Source organism: Procambarus clarkii, chromosome 10, assembly GCF_040958095.1.
Source record: "Procambarus clarkii isolate CNS0578487 chromosome 10, FALCON_Pclarkii_2.0, whole genome shotgun sequence".
Taxonomy (NCBI): domain Eukaryota; kingdom Metazoa; phylum Arthropoda; class Malacostraca; order Decapoda; family Cambaridae; genus Procambarus; species Procambarus clarkii.
This window is the reverse complement of record NC_091159.1, coordinates 33397290-33415163: the sequence shown is the minus strand read 5'-3', so window position 1 is coordinate 33415163 and position 17874 is coordinate 33397290. Positions and strand designations below refer to the sequence as shown.

Below are 17874 nucleotides of genomic sequence, written 5' to 3'. Positions count from 1 at the left end.
AATAGGTATATAGGAGTTAGGTAACTGTAATGGAGTTTAATTCTGGAAAGGGTCAACAGTTCGATTTTGTGTGGGGGGGGACCTTAATACAAACCTAAAGTATTTATACACACATACTCAGGTTTCCTGTCCCCCAAAAATGAATTATTATTATTATTATTATTATTATTATTATTATTATTATTATTATTATGTAGGTAAATTTTCTTTGGGGGAGCCCCGTTGACTCCTTTGAGCTATCAGACTGATAAATGCTGTGCTGTATTAGTCTGGGGCTTCATTCACATGGAGGTCTTCCTACCGAGAAAAAAAGTCAGAACTTGGCTCCTTCAGAGAGGTGCAGGGAGCAATAGTCTATGAAAACTCCACTCTTGGAGAGTATATTCATGTCTGCCATTGACTGGGGGTTAGGTGCCCAGAAAGGTAGGCATCTCAAAACAAACCCCAACTGGTAGAAAATTGCAACCCAAGACCCAACAGAGCCCAAGAACTCTCCCGAAGAAAGAAGAATGTAACAAGTAAAATGTCATCAAACTGACACGCACAGGGAGGGGGGGATGGAAGGAGGGACTCACTCACCCAAGCTGTCCGCTTGCCCACCAGTTTGTCGACTGAAGCTGGCTGGGGCTGACGTCTCCTCTGGCCTCAATTTCCTGTCAGGATTTTGCCTTTGCAATTACGCCTGCTGAGTGTTGGGCAGTGGCCAGAAGTAAGCTGTACTTCAGGCTGCATGCTCTTAGGGCTCTATTCCTTAGGCTCCCTGTAAGTACTTCCCTTGGGTCTCAGGGAATGAACAAATATATGATAAAGGCACAAAATTTTTTATACCAAAACAGAGATGCAGAACTAGGAAACAGGATTGGTTCAACAGAAATTCCGAGAGGGCCAGAGACCAAAAGACACAAAAATGGAATCAATACAGGGAGAGGCCAAACCCCCAAACATAACAGCGATACAAAGATGCGAAAAACAACTACACGACAGTGAGGAGAGGGGCAGAAAGAAATTTTGAAAAAGGGATTGCAGACAAATGTAAAACAGAACCAGGTCTATTCTATAAATTCATAAACAACAAATTGCAGGTAAAGGATAATATTCAGAGGTTGAAAATGGGAAATAGATTCATGGAAAATAAAAAGGAAATGTGTGAAACATTAAACGAAAAGTTCCAAAGTGTGTTTGTACAAAATGAAATCTTCAGGGAACCAGATACAATAAGAATTCCAGAGAACAACATAGAGCACATAGAGGTGTCTAGAGACGAAGTGGAAAAAAATGCTCAAGGAGCTAAATAAGAACAAAGCAGTTGGTCCAGATGAAGTTTCACCATGGATTCTGAGAGAATGTGCACCTGAGCCCAGCATTCCACTTCAACTGATTTTTCAGGCATCCCTGTTTACAGGAGTTGTAGCTGATGTGTGGAAAAAGGCTAACATAGTTCCAATCTACAAAAGTGGAAGCAGGGAAGACCTCCTTAATTATAGACCGGTATCATTGACAAGTGTAATAGTCAAAATACTGGAAAAAATAATTAAAACTAAATGGGTAGAACACCTGGAGAGAAATGATATAATATCAGACAGACAGTATGGTTTTTGATCTGGAAGATCCTGTGTATCGAATTTACTCAGTTTTTATGATCAAGCAACAGAGATATTACAGGAAAGAGATGGTTGGGTTGACTACATCTATCTGGACCTAAAAAAGGCTTTCAACAGAGTTCCACATAAGAGGTTGTTCTGGAAAATATTGGAGGGGTGACAGGTAAGCTTCTAACATGGATGAAAAATTTTCTGACTGATAAAAAAATGAGGGCAGTGATCAGAGGCAATGTATCAGACTGGAGAAATGTCACAAGTGGAGTACCACAGGGTTCAGGGTTCAGACCTACCAGGGACCAGCACCAGGACCTGGCCGCTTCAGAAAGGTTTCAGGGAGCAATGGCCCTGGAAAACCGCCTTATGGTTGGGGTTTTCCTTATCTGCCATTGACCGGGGTTAGGCACCCAGAAAGGTAGGCATAATAAAACAAACCCCACACGGTAAAAAACTAAAACAGAAAACCGAACAGAGAGGTAGAAACTCCCTGCAATCCAAAGGAAACAAGCACACACAACCAAACATCACACTTTACTGCCGTGCCGATTGTCGAACGCAAACCGGAGCGGCTCCGCCAGCGCCGCACAAAACGAGGCGACAGTAAGAAACATCATATAACTGTAGTCCTGAAAACCCAAGAAAGGACAAGACAACCCAATGCGAAAGAGAAGACAACCTACATAGAGCAAGAAAAAGGTCCATAGAAACACCAAGAACGTCATACTGATGCCGAGACGAAGCTCGCAGGTTTGCACCATCAACAAAGCCACCTGATCACCATATGGTGATGGTGATACCCACATTAAAATACCAAACGCGAAGAGCCGAGGAGAAGGCCGAACCAGTCACGTACAGGACCAGTCGGACCTGCCGAAAGAGGCGGAGCCGCGGGAAAACGCCCTGGGTTTGGACACCTATCAAGCAGCGTCTGAAAATAAGGCTGGGCCGGCCAGCAAGACACCATGAGGACTACTCTCCTTAGGAATGGACCCCAACCGGGCCAGAACCTGAAGCAACAGCTGGACCAAGAGAAGAGGAACAGGTACCCCCTCCTCGACCAGTCCTGCCGAAAGGCATCCACTGTGAATGTTTTGCAGGCGGGTAAGGGCGCCACATAGAATGGGTGACGCCTAGACCACGCCGACGCGAAGATGTCCATGGCCAGGAATCCATACGTCCAGGAGAGCCAACGTAATGAGTCGGTGATGACTGGCCAATCCGCGAACAAAAGAATGAACTGAGACAGGCTGTCTGCCATCCAGCAAACGAGCTACTCGAAGGGACCAACTCCAAAGGTCAAACACGTAAGAGAAACCCTGTGGTTCCGGCAAAGAAGCACCAGAGAACAGTCTGAATGGAGCTGGATGGTAGAGCACCGAGTGACCTGAACCCTCCAAAGCGCAACCCAGACAACCACAAACTCCCGAACCGCACTGTGAGCCCAACGGACGGACAGACCCCACCATCCCCAGCCGACCTGGTGAGCACTGGTCACAAAGCCCCAGCCGAGAGATGACCTGTCTGTGAACACATCGAGCGAAGGCTCAGGGAGGTGCCAAGGCATGGAACCCCTAAAACCCCAAAGAGGAAGCTGGTGACGCAGCACCAACACAAGATCCCTGGAGGATGAACCCAACAAATGCAAGAGAGGCAGAAGGGGAGTCTCTGAAGGAACCAAACAGACGCCAAAGCCAAACCTGACCCTGGGGGCAGACAGCACGCTGAAGTTCAGACTCCCACACAACTGCTCAAGCAACCACCGAGCAACCCGGGAACCCCTCATAAACAGCCGAAACAGGACCACAGCCGCAGCAACAATTCTGGAGAGAAAGACAAGGAGTGGCCCAATAGCCCTAAACAAGTCCGAACCTGGGATGGAAACAGATGGAGCAGCCTGGATGGAGCGGCCTATCATTCTGGGTGCCTAACCCCTGTCGATGGCAGATAAGGAAAATCCCCCAACCACAATGTGGTTTTCGAGGGCTATTGCTCCCTGTACCTCTCAGAGCAGGCCAGGTTCTGGTTCGTGGTCCCTGGTAGGCTGAACTCCAATTGACAGATGCCTCAGACTAATATGACACACACATCAGCCTGGTAGCTCCAGAGAGCCTCTGGGGCTCACCCAGAAAATAGTGTTTCATTACATTCAACGCTGGTTTTGTATTAAATTTTGCAAAGAACCTTTATACAGGAATTAAGGTAGTATATGTAATGGTGCAATAAGTGAGGGGTTTAATGTTATTGAAGAAGTATACCACGGTAGTTTGATGTTCCAAATGGTTTCTTCAGCGTATACTTTATTCAGAAGAGTGTGACATTTGTGCGCGATAGGAATAAATGGATCTAATTAAATCTGGTATATGCAGATGAAGAACTTGTAACATAATAACAGTGATATGTGTAGAATATTTGAAAGTTTTGTTGATATGTGTGAAACATTATTATTGAAAGTGATTGTGGATAAAAGTAAAGTAATTGTGGTGGAAAGAGAATAAATAACACTTCCACTTTACAAAGTAAGACTTTCAGTCCCAGGTCTCTGAAGGCTTCAAAATTTGAAGTAATCAGCATGATTGTCTCGAGCAGTTTCAGTTTTCTGGGATGAGCGTTTTCATTATATGCCATTTTAGTACAAAACTGGTCTAATGCCGAATTGTGAATAAAAAACTCTTGAGACACTCTACAAGTAATTCTTTTGTTTGCAGCTGGCTGTGCTGGAGTCACAGACAGTCAGCACTGTGATGGACGATGGCACTGCAGAGGAGGAGAGGACGAGTTGGGCTGTTTTGGTACGAGTTGTTTCTTGTTGAATGTATTGAATATTTTAGAATAAATGGTGACCAACTGCTCATAATTCATTGCGTTGCACTTTGATGTGTGCTGTTGTTATCTTGTAGTGTAATAGTTTTGTATTTACTAATTTCACAGACACTTTATGATATAAAGTTCATATTCCAATGTAATTCACAAACGGTATATGTAATTTTATGCTTTACAGTTTATAATCGTAAATTTAGCAATTTCATTTGGCATCTTGTAATTATAGTTAGAGGGAGTACACACACACTTCATTTCTAGGAAGGCCCTCCTCAGTAGGTACCCTAGCTACCCACCAGGCTAGCTGACATACTTAATCACACCAGGCTCCATTGATCTATGAGTTAGTCCCAGATAGACAACATCTGGGACTAGGACCAGAATTTGCCCCTCCCCCCCATCACTTCTTAATAGATGTTTACCTGCATTATTTTAAGGTTATCTTGTGGTGAGTCTGAGGATCAATGTACCCATGACCCCGTCACTGACCAGACCTCCTGGTTGGTGGTCTTGTCATCCTGGGAGTCTGGTAATCTAGAATTAACCATAGTACCCAAGAGAAAACTGCTAGATATGTAGAGTGCACAAAAAGTCAACTGCATTGTAACCATTGGCAATGATGTCACTATGTAAAAAATCATAACTTGAGTTAAACCACTGGTCCATTGTGCCCTGCCAGGTGGCATCACTGGCCACCAACTGTTTCTGGATACCACATATTCGTTCTTGCACTTGGTGCCTTACTGGCAAGATCTTGGCTGCTCTACTAGGCCTAAGTTCTGCCTATTTAGATTAATGTTGGTCATCTATTGACTTTGACTGCATAGAGCCCTTGCTTGTGTTCCTGGTTTATACTTCAAGTGTATGTTTAGTGCCTTGTATTCTGTGTGCCTTGCTACAGCTGTACGTGATCAGGGGTTTCTTTTTTATGGTTTCCTTTAATCCTTCTTGGCCCTTCGTCCCTTGCCCAAAGGGTCTTCTGCTCTGCACATAAGAGTTTTCATGTCCTCCGTCACTGTTTGAGCTCAACTCAAACTATTTTTGTTTTTTAAACAGAATTTTTTTTTTCAACCGTTTTCCCTCATGGGCATTTCTGCATGCTAGTTGACCTGACAGATGCACCAGTTTTACACAGGTTTCCAGTGTCTTGTTTTGTTCTGACTACAGCATTGGATGACTTGCATCAGTTTCTGCACTGGGACTTTGCCTGAAGATAGACCCATTCTCTTCTGAGTTTGGTTCCAAAGTTCCAAATTCTTCTGAGTTTGCTTCCTCCACCACATAACTTCCTAGTGCATTCCATTTACTAACTACTCTGACACTGAAAAAGTTCTTTCTAATGTCTCTGTGGCTCATTTGGGTACTCAGCTTCCACCTGTGTCTGTACTAGTCAAGTGGCAAACCTCTGATTTTTTTCCAGTTTAGTTTTATGCTTGACTAGATATGGATTCCATGCTGGAGCCACATACTCCATGATTGGTCTGACATATGTGGTATATAATGTTCTGAAAGATTCCTTACACAAGTTTCTAAAGGCCGTTCTTATGTTAGCCAACCTGACATATGCCGCTGATGTTATCCTCTTGATATGAGCTTCAGGGGACAGGTCTGGCGGGATATCAACCCCCAGGTCTTTCTCTCTCTCTCTGACTCTTCAAGTATTTCATCTCCCAAATGATACCTTGTATCAGGTCTCCTGCTTCCTACCCCTATCTTCATTACATTACATTTGCTTGGGTTAAACTCTAACAACCATTTGTTCGACCATTGTACACACATAAGTGTGTACACTTATGTGTGTGTGCATGTAATTACCTAAATGTAGTTACAGGATGAGAGCTACGCTCGTGGTGTCCCGTCTTCCCAGCACTCTTTGTCATAGAACGCTTTGAAACTACTGACGGTCTTGGCCTCCACCACCTTCTCACCTAAGGTGAGAAGGTGGTGGAGGTCATAGTGTCTCACCTTTGTCTTTCAGGGGCTTACTCCTTGGCTTACCTCAACAACTGGCACCCAGTTGGTCTGCTTGTCTGTTAGTCAGGGAGCAGGTTCTTTCCCAGTTGGTGTATTTTGGGTTTCTCATCAACTGGAGAACCATTTGGTTCCATTGCAGATTTGTGCTGGCTGGGCCTTATTTAAGATGCAAGGATGATGTTTCTCCCAGGGGAAGTACACCTGTGCCAGACAACTTATGTCTTTTTGATGGTGCTGAACCTGTGGGTTTCCTGGCTGTTCCTTGAACTTCTGTTTGGCAGCCTGAACTTTGCCTACAGGGTTTACCTGCTGGACTGGGTTTGACTGAGGGCAATTTTCCAGTTTCTCTTAGGAAGCCCTTTTCACTGTTGTTGGGTGTGGACCCCAGGGAGCTTGTGGAATCTGATATTGGTTCTTAAAAACCAGTATAAGTCTCAAGGACCTAGTAAGATTGGGAAATTCCTTTGGTACTAGTGATTTAAGCTTTGGTAAGCTATTGAGGGTTCAATTGGAAATGAGCTGTTCATCACATTCAATACTTAATTTTTATTTAATTTGTTTATGTATTCACACGAGCAAAGCAACATCCAAAATATTTTGTTGAAAATGGTATTAAAAGGAGATTACTGTTTTACAGTATATCTGTATAGTTAATAATAGTGCTGTAACTAATGTACCAAGATACTGTACTGTATTTTGAGAATCATTATTTTACTTGAATATGATTAACTTGAAATGCTAAAAAATTAGGAGCTTGCAAGAGGAGTGCAGAAAACTTAAAAAATTTTAACAACTCTGTATTTCTTGGTACATGTGACATACTATACCTGTAATAAAAGATTTAAAATAGACTACTTTTGACTGATATACTATAGTATTGCAGTATGTATATGCATAGAACTTAATTGAAACATTGCAGGTTGTGATGCAGATGAGTGGTGGTGTGGGGAAGGAACAGACTGCTACAAAGTCACAAGACGCTGTGATAGCATACCAGATTGCCATAATGGGGCTGATGAACTGTACTGTAGTAAGTATTTTAAGTAATTATAGCATCATAACATTTGCAGTTATTAAAAACCCAGCATTGAATGTAATGAAATGTCTTTTTCTGGTAGAGTCCTGGGGGCTCACTGAAGCTATCTCGCTGAGATTGTTCCTGTCTGCTAGGGCCCATCAGTCTGGCTGAGATTGCTCATGTCTACTCGGGCCCATCAGTTGTAGAGTTCTGTTTGGCATACTGGGAGTTAAAGGTAGAAATTGGCCCTCCTCATAAAGGTGAAGAGTGAGTTACAATTCACAACCTCATCGGGAAGGCATCTAGAAAGTCAATGAAGCATTAGACTACTGCTTGGTTCATGAGAACTAAAGCCTAGAAAACTGTTAAACAACTCCCCTGAACAATATAAATAAATGATCAAATCTCTCAAAAGAACCTTGAACCCTTTAGTACTAACCCAGCACCACTAAGGGAGCCGGTGGCCGAGCGGACAGAACACTGGACGCGTGATCCTGTGGTCCCAGGTTCAATCCCGGGCGCTGGCGAGAAACAATGGGCAGAGTTTCTTTCACCCTGATTTGGCTGTTACCTAGCAGTAAATAGGTACCTGGAAGTTTGTCAGCTGTCATGGGCTGCTTCCTGGGGGTGGAAGCCTGGTCGAGGACCAGGCTGCGGGGACACTAAGCCCCGAAATCATCTCAAGATAACCTCAAGGGGGGGTTTGGAGTCCCAGTCCCCACCAACCTTCACATTTCAGTCCTGGAGCAGATGAAATACTCACCACCATCAACCAATGAGCCTGGAAGGGAGTGAGTGAGTTAGGGAGCCAGGGCTCAATCAGAAAGAGGCATTTCATTACATTCAACAGTGGATTTGTGGGGAGCCCCTTGTGGCTCTCTGAAGCCTAACTACACAGAAGAAACACTAAGGACTTACTAAGGAGGAAGTGAGGCAGCATGTATTATGGCAAAGGAGAGACAAGCGGTCGAGAAACATGGATCAAAGTAACACAGGCACAACTGGGCCAGGGACATTGACTAAATACCAGATCACCAAGACTGTTACACCTCCAAAACCCCCATGCCCAAATATTATCCCTGAACATGTTGAAAAAGACAGCTACAAGTGCAGCATATTTACAAACATCATGGGCATGAGAATAGACAAAAGGCTGGCTGAACGTAATGACACTACAGGCAGCCTGTAAAATACAAGCCTTGGATCAGAAGACCAAGGAAACAGGATCAACCCACATGGTATCCACCTAGACAGAATTGATGGCACAAAAGCAGCAGTGAAGAGCTGCCACCAGATGGAACAAATGATGAACCCCAACTGAACCAACTAATTGTCAGTAACCAAAGGACCCCTCCAGAAGACAGCTGACTCATTCTTCACCACAAAAGAAGAAGAGGGCTGGAAATCAACAAAATGTTCACAAGGAAAAAAAAGAGCAAAGCCCATTCCTCTGGAGAAGAGGTTGAAGCTTCCCCACCCTACAGCCAGAGGTGAGAGCCTACAGGAACTCTGCCTTAAGAAAGGAATTCCCGATCACAGGGAAAGCAGTAAACCCAGAAGAGGACAGAGTGGTGAGAGACATGATCGAGAGATTAGGATGGCTCAGGAGAAGCATGAGCAGGCTGGAGGTGAAAAAACACATGAGATAACTTATGGAATGGTGCCAAAGTAGTAAAAATGCCAAACCCGCGCAACAACAGCTGCACCAATGGTGAACGATAAGAGGTGACAGTATTTGGCATGAGATTTCACAGCAGCAACAACCACGATAAAAAGGAGAGCACAATATGGACAGAGACTGAAGAAAGATGATGGAGAAATAGAGAGGGGTGAAGCAATTGCCAACCAATTTCATACTGCTACCTACAATACACAAGCAGGTGAGACATCAACAACCCAACCACCTACTCTGAATACAAATAACGGTAGAGATGTATATAAAAGTCCGGACATGAAGAGTCAAGGAGAAGTTCGACAAAGTAAGAGTCCAGCAAAGTACATTGCTGGACTGATCTTATGAAAGAGGCAAAGCTGCAGAAAAATGCCCAGGTTCAGATGCCAAGAAAGAAGAGCCAGGGAGGCAAGGTTGAGATGGCCACCACGGATCCAAAAGGACCACCCGCCCTGAATATAAATCCAGTCTGGCAAGTACCCAGAGCAACAGCTGAACTGGGTAAAGAGGTAAATGACCTCCATCTTAACCAGTTTATCAGAAAAGCATCCACTGTGAGAGCCTCACGATCAGGGAAATGGAACTACATAGAAGGGAAGGTACTGGTTCCACACAAATGCAAAGATGTCCATCACAGGGTGCCATAGCTTCTCACAAGTCCAACGGAAAGACACATCCTTGATGGTCCACTCCATGGAGATAGGAAGGAAACAAGATAACCCATCCATGAGAAGACTGTACACTCTGAGTGTGAACTGCATGGAGAACCAAGCCCAGAGAATCCAGAATATGAGTTACATGTGACATCCAAGGAAAGGACCAAAGCCAGCTAGCTCTGTTCAGGAAATGAACCAATGGAGTGCTGGAGCACGGAGCTTGGAGGAAGCCGAATCCTCCTTAGAGCATGCTACACAGCCGCAAACTCGAGCTTTGTACTGTGCACCTGAAGGAGCGAACCCTACCAACAACCCTGGGTGGCCTGGTATTTGCTGGTCACAAAATGCCAAATTTTGCCATGATAACTATTGTTTACAATACAGTATTTTCTTTAAGATTGCAAGTTTTTACAATTATAGTAGTAGCTTGATTTTGGGTGCTTTGGATATATTGTGGGCTTTTATGCTACTATTTGCCTCTTTGAGTTGGCCAGATTCTGATTCTGGCCCTTTGTAGACACTAATGGGTCAGAGTTCTGGTGTGTTTCCCAAGGCTTGATTGCTTCAAGCCTCAGGGAAGCTACAAAAGCTCCTTATAGCATTAGGGAGCTACAGAGTTGCAAATCCAGAAAGATACATTTCAATATTCTTAATGTAACCTGTAATGATATTTTGCCTGTTTAATTTTTTGTAATGTTATTTACATTGTCATTGCAGGTTGCTTTAACCGAACTCAATGTGCACCAAATTCGGAGTTCTGTTATGATCCCAAAACTCAGCGATGTGATGGCATTCTCCATTGCCCCAGCGGACAGGATGAAATTGATTGTGGTAAGGAACAGTTTATTATTACTGGCATTTCGTTATTTAACTAGGGGATGTATTCATAGAAATTTGATACTTAATGATTCTCCGTCAATTTTCCTGTTCTTAATATTATGCCCATTCATAGGTCTTTCTAACCAGTCTTCACTAGCTCAAAAATCTGGAATGTTCATCTTTGAACATCAATCACATCATCCTGGATGGATTAGTGGCTGACTGGAGGGCAGGCTCAAACAGAGGGGCAGTTATTTGGGTGGATGGTGTGGGTGGGCAGGTGGTGTGGGTAGGCCGCTATTCGTGTGGGATGGGTGGATCTGGGCAGGCGGATGGGTGGATGGTGTGGGTGGGCAGCTATTCAGGCGGGGTGGGTGGATTTGGGCAGGTGGATGGGCGGCTATTTTTGGGTGGCTATTCAAGCAGGGTGGGTGGATTTGAGCAGTTGGTGGCTATTTAGGCGGGCAGTGTGGGTGGGCGGCTATTTGGGTGTGTGTGGCTATTTGGGCATGTGGCTATTTGGGCGAACGGTGTAGGTGGGCGGCTATTCGGGCGGAGTGGGTGGGTGGATTTGGGCAGGCAGATAAGCAGTGCGGATGGGTTTGGGCAGGCTTATGGGCAGCTATTCGGATGGGGTGGGTGGATTTGGGCAGAGGGATGGGGCAGCTACTTAGGCAGAGTGGGTGGATTTGGGCAGGCGGATGGGTGGCTATTTGGGCGCGCGGTGTAGATGGGTTTGGGCAGGCATATGGGCAGCAATTCAGGTGCAATGGGTGGATTTGGGCAGGCAGATGGGTGGCTATTTGGGCATTCATTGTGGGTGTGTTTGGGCAGCTTATGGGCAGTTATTTGGGTGGGGTGGGTGGGTGGGTTTGGGCAGGCATATGGGTGGCTATTAGGGTGGGGTGGGTAGGCAGATGGGCAGCTATTTGGGCGGGTAGTGTGGGTGGGTGGCTATTCAAGCAGGGTGAGTTGATTTGAACAGACGGATGGGTGACTATTTGGGCGGGCACTGTGGGTGGGTTTGGGCAGGCATATGGGCAGATATTCGGGTGGAGTGGGTGGATTTGGGCAGGCGGTGTGGGTGGGTGGCTATTGAGGCGGGCTGTGGGTGGATTTGGGCAGCAGGATGGGCGGCAATTTAGGCAGGCGGATAGGCAGTTATTTGGGCAGGCAGTGTGGGTGGGTTTGGGCAGGCATATGGGCAGCAATTCGGGTGGAGTAGGTGGATTTGGGCAGGCGGATGGGTGGCTATTTGGGCAGGTAGTGTGGGTGTGTTTGGGCAAGCTTATGGGTTGCTATTTGGGTGGGGTGGGTGGATTTGGGCAGGCATATGGGTAGCTATTCGGGTGGGGTGGGTGGATTTGGGCAGGCAGATGGGCAGCTATTTGGGCAGAGTGGGTGGATTTGGGCCAGCGGTGTGGGAGGTTTTGGGCAGACACATGGGCAGCTATTTAGGCAGGGTGGGTGGATTTGGGCAGGTGGATGGGTGGTTATTTGGGTGGGCAGTGTGGGTGGGTTTGGGCAGTCTTATGGGAGGCTATTTGGGTGGATTTGGGCAGGCGGATATCTGGCTATTTGGGCGGGCAGTGTGGGTGGGCGGCTATTCGGGCGGAGTAGATTTGGGCGGTGTGGATGGGCGACTATTCAGGCAGAGTGGGTGGATTTGGGAAGGTGGATGGGCAGGCGGTGTGGGTGGGCAGCTATTTGGGCAGAGTGGGTAGATTTGGGCAGTGTGGGTGGGTGGCTATTCGGGCAGAGTGGGTGGATTTGGGCAGGCAGATGGGTCGCTAACACCGAGGAACAAGGTTTATACACCCTACATTAGGCTGAAGTTTAAGCCAGATCTAGTAACAAATTTCTCTCAAATATTAGATTTATATCATATTAAATTTTCTGGGGGTAGCCCCTTCGGCTCCCTGGAGCTTATCCAGGCTGATATGCTAATGTCAGACTTTGGCATCAGTCATGTGTATGGAGTTCTTATGGGCCTACTGGTGACCACGGGCCAAAACCTGGCCCCCCTCTAGAGAGGCAAGGGGCAGCAATGGCCTATAGAAACCCCCGTGTGATTGGAAGCATTCTATGTCTGCCATCGACCGGGTTAGGCACCCAGAAAGGTAGGCATCCCAAAACAAACCCCTATTCTGGTGAAAATTGCTACCAAAAGCCAAACTAGTGGATAGAACTCCCCTAAAAGAAACGAGCAAACGAGCATGATGTCACACGTCACCGCGCTGCTGTCTGCGCAGCTCCCCTCCCCTGGGAAGGGGGAGTCCCAGACCCCTGCCCAGTTATCCACCCTTCAGTTCTGAGACTGATGCTATGGGCACCGGTCGTGTGCTCCGGCTCCAGTGATTGTTTCAGCACTGTACCTAGAGTGTGGTGTCTGTCTTCTAGGTGGTGCGTGAGCCGGGAGTGTGTCTTCAGTACTCGGGCTACATGCGACTAGGGTTACCTTCCCTAGTTGCCCTGTAAGTACTGCCCTTGGGGCTTGGGGTTACCTTCCACAAGTTCCTTGGGTCCTGCTTCTGCTAGGCCATTTACTGTTTGGTTTTCGGCCGCCCTTTGTGTGATAGGGGGTTCTGTCTCCTTTGTTCGCCTTAGGGTAAGGGGCAGTTTGCACTGGTAGGGGTGCAGGGTACTGTGCAGCTTGTTTTCACCAATCATAGCGGCCGGCTCTGTTCCGCCTGGGTATGCTGTCCTCTTGCGAGGTTTTCTTTTTCTTTTCGTTTGTCTACCTGTTGGGTGGGTTTGCCTTTGGTTCTTGCCCCCTTTGTACTGAGTTCTCTTCCTTCTTCCGGTGGTTCCCCTGCTAGGTCCCCGTGAGTGTATCCGTCCCGAGGGTTCAGTTCTTAGAAAGTTGAAATTGAAATTGAAATTGAAATAAGTTTATTGAGGTAAAATACACACAAAGGGATGAGGTAGCTCATAAGGGGAGCCTCGTAGCCTGGTGGATAGCGCGCAGGACTCGTAATTCTGTGGCGCGGGTTCAATTCCCGCACGAGGCAGAAACAAATGGGCAAAGTTTCTTTCACCCTGAATGCCCCTGTTACCTAGCAGTAAATAGGTACCTGGGTGTTAGTCAGCTGTCACGGGCTGCTTCCTGGGGGTGGAGGCCTGGTCGAGGACCGGGCCGCGGGGACACTAAAAGCCCCGAAATCATCTCAAGATAACCTCAAGATAGCTCAAGCTATTCTCACCCCGTTCAGTACATCGTGTTAATACATACATATACACACGATCACAAACAATAAACGTATTACCAAACATTCTGAGAGATAAACATATACATTTCCTCTTAGAAAGTGGTTTGGTAGATTTGGGCGCCGGTTAGTAGTACCCTGCCTGGGATTACCTGAGGGCGAGTCCTCTAATAGTAAACGCTCAGGACCCTGGTAAACTCCTAGGAGAAGCATGGGCCCGATGGATATGGCCCCGGAGTCCCCCTTAGCTTTGTGCGAGTTCGAGGGTTGCTCTGTTCCCCTTTACTCAGGGTGACTCCCTGTTTTGCCTGTCTGCTGCCTGTGGGGTCGGTGACACCTTCGGCCCAGAGTCCTGCAAATTTTGTTGCTTGTTTGTGACTCTGTTACCCAGTCTTATGCTGACTATGTGGGTGCAGGCAGTGTAGGCGTTGCACGTTGTGTTTCGGTGGCAATGCGCTAGGTTGTTTGCTCCCCAAAAGCCCAGAGGCTGCCCCGTTTTGGTTGGTGGTCTTGTCTGCCCTACCTCCCTTCCTCCCTGTGTCCGTGTCTGTGGGTTCGGGGTCGGGGCGGGGCTTCCATGGCTTTGAGACTCGGTTGGTCTCAGGGAATTCCCCTTCCGGGGTAGCGACGGGGGCATTTGAGCCTGTTCCTCCAGCCGTGCTGTATGGGTCTGCCAGTGGGCTCCCTTCCTTTGTGCTTTTCACAGCTGCCTCAGTTTTTTCTTGTGAGACTGGGGCTTGTGAGACTTGGGGCTTGTGAGACTTTTCTTGTGAGACTGGGGCAGGTCCCAAATCTACACAGTAAAATAACAACGTACTGGAGTGAACGATATGGAAGAAAATGCAAGATTGAACCAGTGAAGAGCAGAGGTGCCATAGGCACAATCAGAGAGCACTGTATAAACATCAGGGGTCCGCGGTTGTTCAACGTCCTCCCAGCGAGCATAAGAAATATTGCCGGAACAACCGTGGACATCTTCAAGAGAAAACTGGATGGTTTTCTAAGAGAAGTTCCGGATCAGCCGGGCTGTGGTGGGTACGTGGCCCTGCGGGCCGCTCCAAGCAACAGCCTGGTGGACCAAACTCTCACAAGTCGAGCCTGGCCTCGGGCCGGGCTTGGGGAGTAGAAGAACTCCCAGAACCCCATCAACCAGGTATCAACCAGGGCTTTGGGGGGGGGGATGGATCAGCCCCGGGGCCTGCTGTGTGGGTTCCTGGGGCTGGGGAGGGGCTGACTTGGGGGCCTCAGGCCCCATTGGACCCGGCCGGTGTTTTTCTGTACTCTGGGCGAGGCTTCCGATTACGCAGAGTGAGGTTTTTCCTTCTCCACTCTGCACGAGTTGTTGGGCGTCGGCCCCTCCTCGGGCTCGGTTTTTTGTCCCTTAAGCCCGCTGGGTCCGTCCTGTCGGTGGGTGCTCTTCTCCGTTCTTCACCCCTTTTTTTCTGGGGACAGTACTTCTCCGTCATGTTCCCCTCTTCTTGGGGTTCTGCATGACTTTGGGTCTCGGGTGCGACTGGGCCTTTCTGTGCCTTCGTCATTTGTACTTGTTTCTGTGTGTTCTCGAAGGTTCGGGACGGTTTTTGCTCCTTCCCGTATTATTGGAACGTCTGTCATCTTTTGATGAAGTTTCTCTCCAGTCCTTTCTAGGGCTTGTTGGTCCTCTTCCAGGCTGCTTCTTGGTTTTCGGCCCTGTCTCGTTCTTTGTTCATGTCTCTTCTCTCTGTGCTGTCTCAGCACTGCTTATTTTCCTTCCATTCTCCTGGTCTGGGATGTTGGATTGGGCTATTTGTAGCCCTATTGGGCTACTAGTAGTCCGTTTGGGTTCCACTTCGGTTCATTGATTTGCCTTACATGGGCCGGCTTTGTGTGTCGTTGCTTACTCCTCTTTGGCTTATGTTCCCATGAGTTGGGCTATTTCTTAAGCGAATCGCTCGGGATACAACCCGTTGGGATACATTTCTTTCGTGTCCTGTGCATGCGCCGTGGGAGTTTGTTTTGGTTCAGGGCGGTGTGCACTAATACTGGTGTTCTGCGTCCATTTTCTCTCGGGTGCTTCGCCTCTCATTCTTCTCATTCTCCAGTCCGTGCCCCGTTGCACTTTGGGGTGTTCTGGAGTACCGCTATGGGGAGGTCGCCGGGTTTTTTCCCTGCGTTTTGGGTGGGGGCCACCTCCTTTGCCTCTCCCCCCCTCCTCCCTCTTCTCCTGCAAGAGCTGCTCTGGCCTGCTTCCGCGGGCGGTGCTCCTGGTTTTCTCGCCTACGGGTGCACGATGCCCTAGCCGCCTCCATTCTCTTAGATTTGTGTCATGACCCATCCGTGTCTATGTTCTGCAGGTGAGTTTGTGTGGTCTGGCGTCTCCTTCGTCCAGGCGCTGTTTTGTTTTTGGGGGGTACGAATGGGAGTACATACGTACATGAGAACATCGAACGTACAAACAGGGGTGTCTGCAGAGGGGCTGTTGGCCCTTACGTGGCAGCTCTTGTTTCTAACCTCCCGATTCCATCGTCAGATCACACGTGACTGCAGGAGGCCTCTTGGCCCATATGAGGCGGCTCCTGATTATACTCATCCAGCCCCTCTCCTATGCATGTCCAACCATGCTTGAATTTCAGGGCCCCACCTCCACCTTGTTCCATGTTGCAAAGGTGATGGTGCCTGATGAGTGGTAAATGTTCCTGTGTTGAGGGTGTTATGTACTCACCTATTTGTACTCGCCTAATTGTGCTTGCAGGGGGTTGAGCTCTGGTTCTTTGGTCCTGCCTCTCAACTATCAGTCAACTGATGTACAGATTCCTGAGCCTGCTGGGCTTTATCATATCTACATTTGAAACTGTGAATGGAGTCAGCCTCCACCACATCACTGCCTAATGCATTCCATCTGTTGACTAGTCTCTGTACAAGTTCTTTTTGACGTCCCGGTGGCTCATTTGGGTACTCAGTTTCCACCTGTGTCCCCTTGTTTGCGTACCACCCATGTTAACCTGTTTATCTTTATCTACTTTGTCAATTACTTTGAAAATGTGGTGACATTTTGCTGTAGTTTTGATACTGTGGGTGCGTGTTGGAGTATAGTTGTGGCGTTTTGTTCGGCCCTTCTGTGCTTCTTCCTGGGGCCTTCCTTGTTTGGGTTCTTTGTTACCATGAATTTTCTGGGTCCCTCATTCCTTGCTGGTCTTGCTGAACCGGGCTTAGCTTTTCCATGTTCATTAGCTTCTCTATTCTCCCTCGTTGTCCTCGCCTCGTTGTGTTTGCTGGGGATGAGCTTTGGCTCTTCATCTCACCCCTTGCCTGTCATTTGATTTCTGTACAGGTTCCGGGGCCTACTGGGCTCTCTTATCTGCACTTGACACTGAGTGTGGGGTTGGCCTCCGCCACATCCCTTCCTCATGCATTCCTTTTGTCTCCTACACTGACACTGGTATGCTTCTTCTATCTTTTATACGGCTCATTTGGGCTTTCAGTTCCCCATGTTTACCCCGTTACATGTGCCCCATGTGTTCCTTGGCTTGTATTTCTCTACCTGTTGATTCCTCTGAGGATTTTGCTTGTGGTGGTCATGTCCCCTCTGGATCTTCGGTCTCCTGGTGGCGTGTGGGACATGTCCAGCAGCTTTTGGTGTTGGTCCTGTCCCTTCGTTCCCGTTTGCTGCCTGCCTTCTTCGTTCCTCAGCTTCCTTTTGTCCTCCATGGTGTGTGTTTTGTTTGTGCCTTTTGGCTCCTATTGCCAGGTTTAGATTCCGGTTCCTGGCTTTACCGGCCTGTTGGCATTTTCAGTGTCTCGCGGTGTCCCTTCTCTGGAGTCTGTCGGGGTCTTGGTCTCCACCCTCCTGGGGGCTCGCTGGCGTTGGTACGGCAGACGTTCCATCTCCTTCTTTGCCGGCTCGGGTTTCTGGCTCTGCCTGCTCAGTGGTCGCACCCGAGGTCATCCAGCGGCTCCGCCTCATCCTCGGCTCATTTGGCTCTGCCTCGAGTCTCGCCTTCTGTTTGGTGGTTGGGTGGCTTCGTTGTTGGTGTCCCACATGCGTGCTGCTTCTTGGCGGCAGTGTGGGGTATTTTGGCGGTCCTTCCTTTTTTCTTCTATCCCTTCTTAGGTGGCGGTGTTTTGTTGGCGTGGA

At 47.8% G+C, this 17874-nt stretch overlaps 1 protein-coding gene across 3 annotated transcripts in view; it reads left to right on the top strand.

Moving 5' to 3' along the window:
- Window positions 1-17874, top strand: part of LOC123747390 (uncharacterized) — a 48608-nt gene that overhangs the window by 9678 nt on the left and 21056 nt on the right. For all 3 annotated transcript variants that reach the window (XM_069321842.1, XM_069321840.1, XM_069321841.1), the window contains 3 exons: window positions 4304-4387; window positions 7309-7419; window positions 10453-10566. In XM_069321842.1, coding sequence (XP_069177943.1) covers window positions 4304-4387; window positions 7309-7419; window positions 10453-10566 — 309 coding nt within the window. The remainder of the gene's footprint in view (window positions 1-4303; window positions 4388-7308; window positions 7420-10452; window positions 10567-17874) is intronic.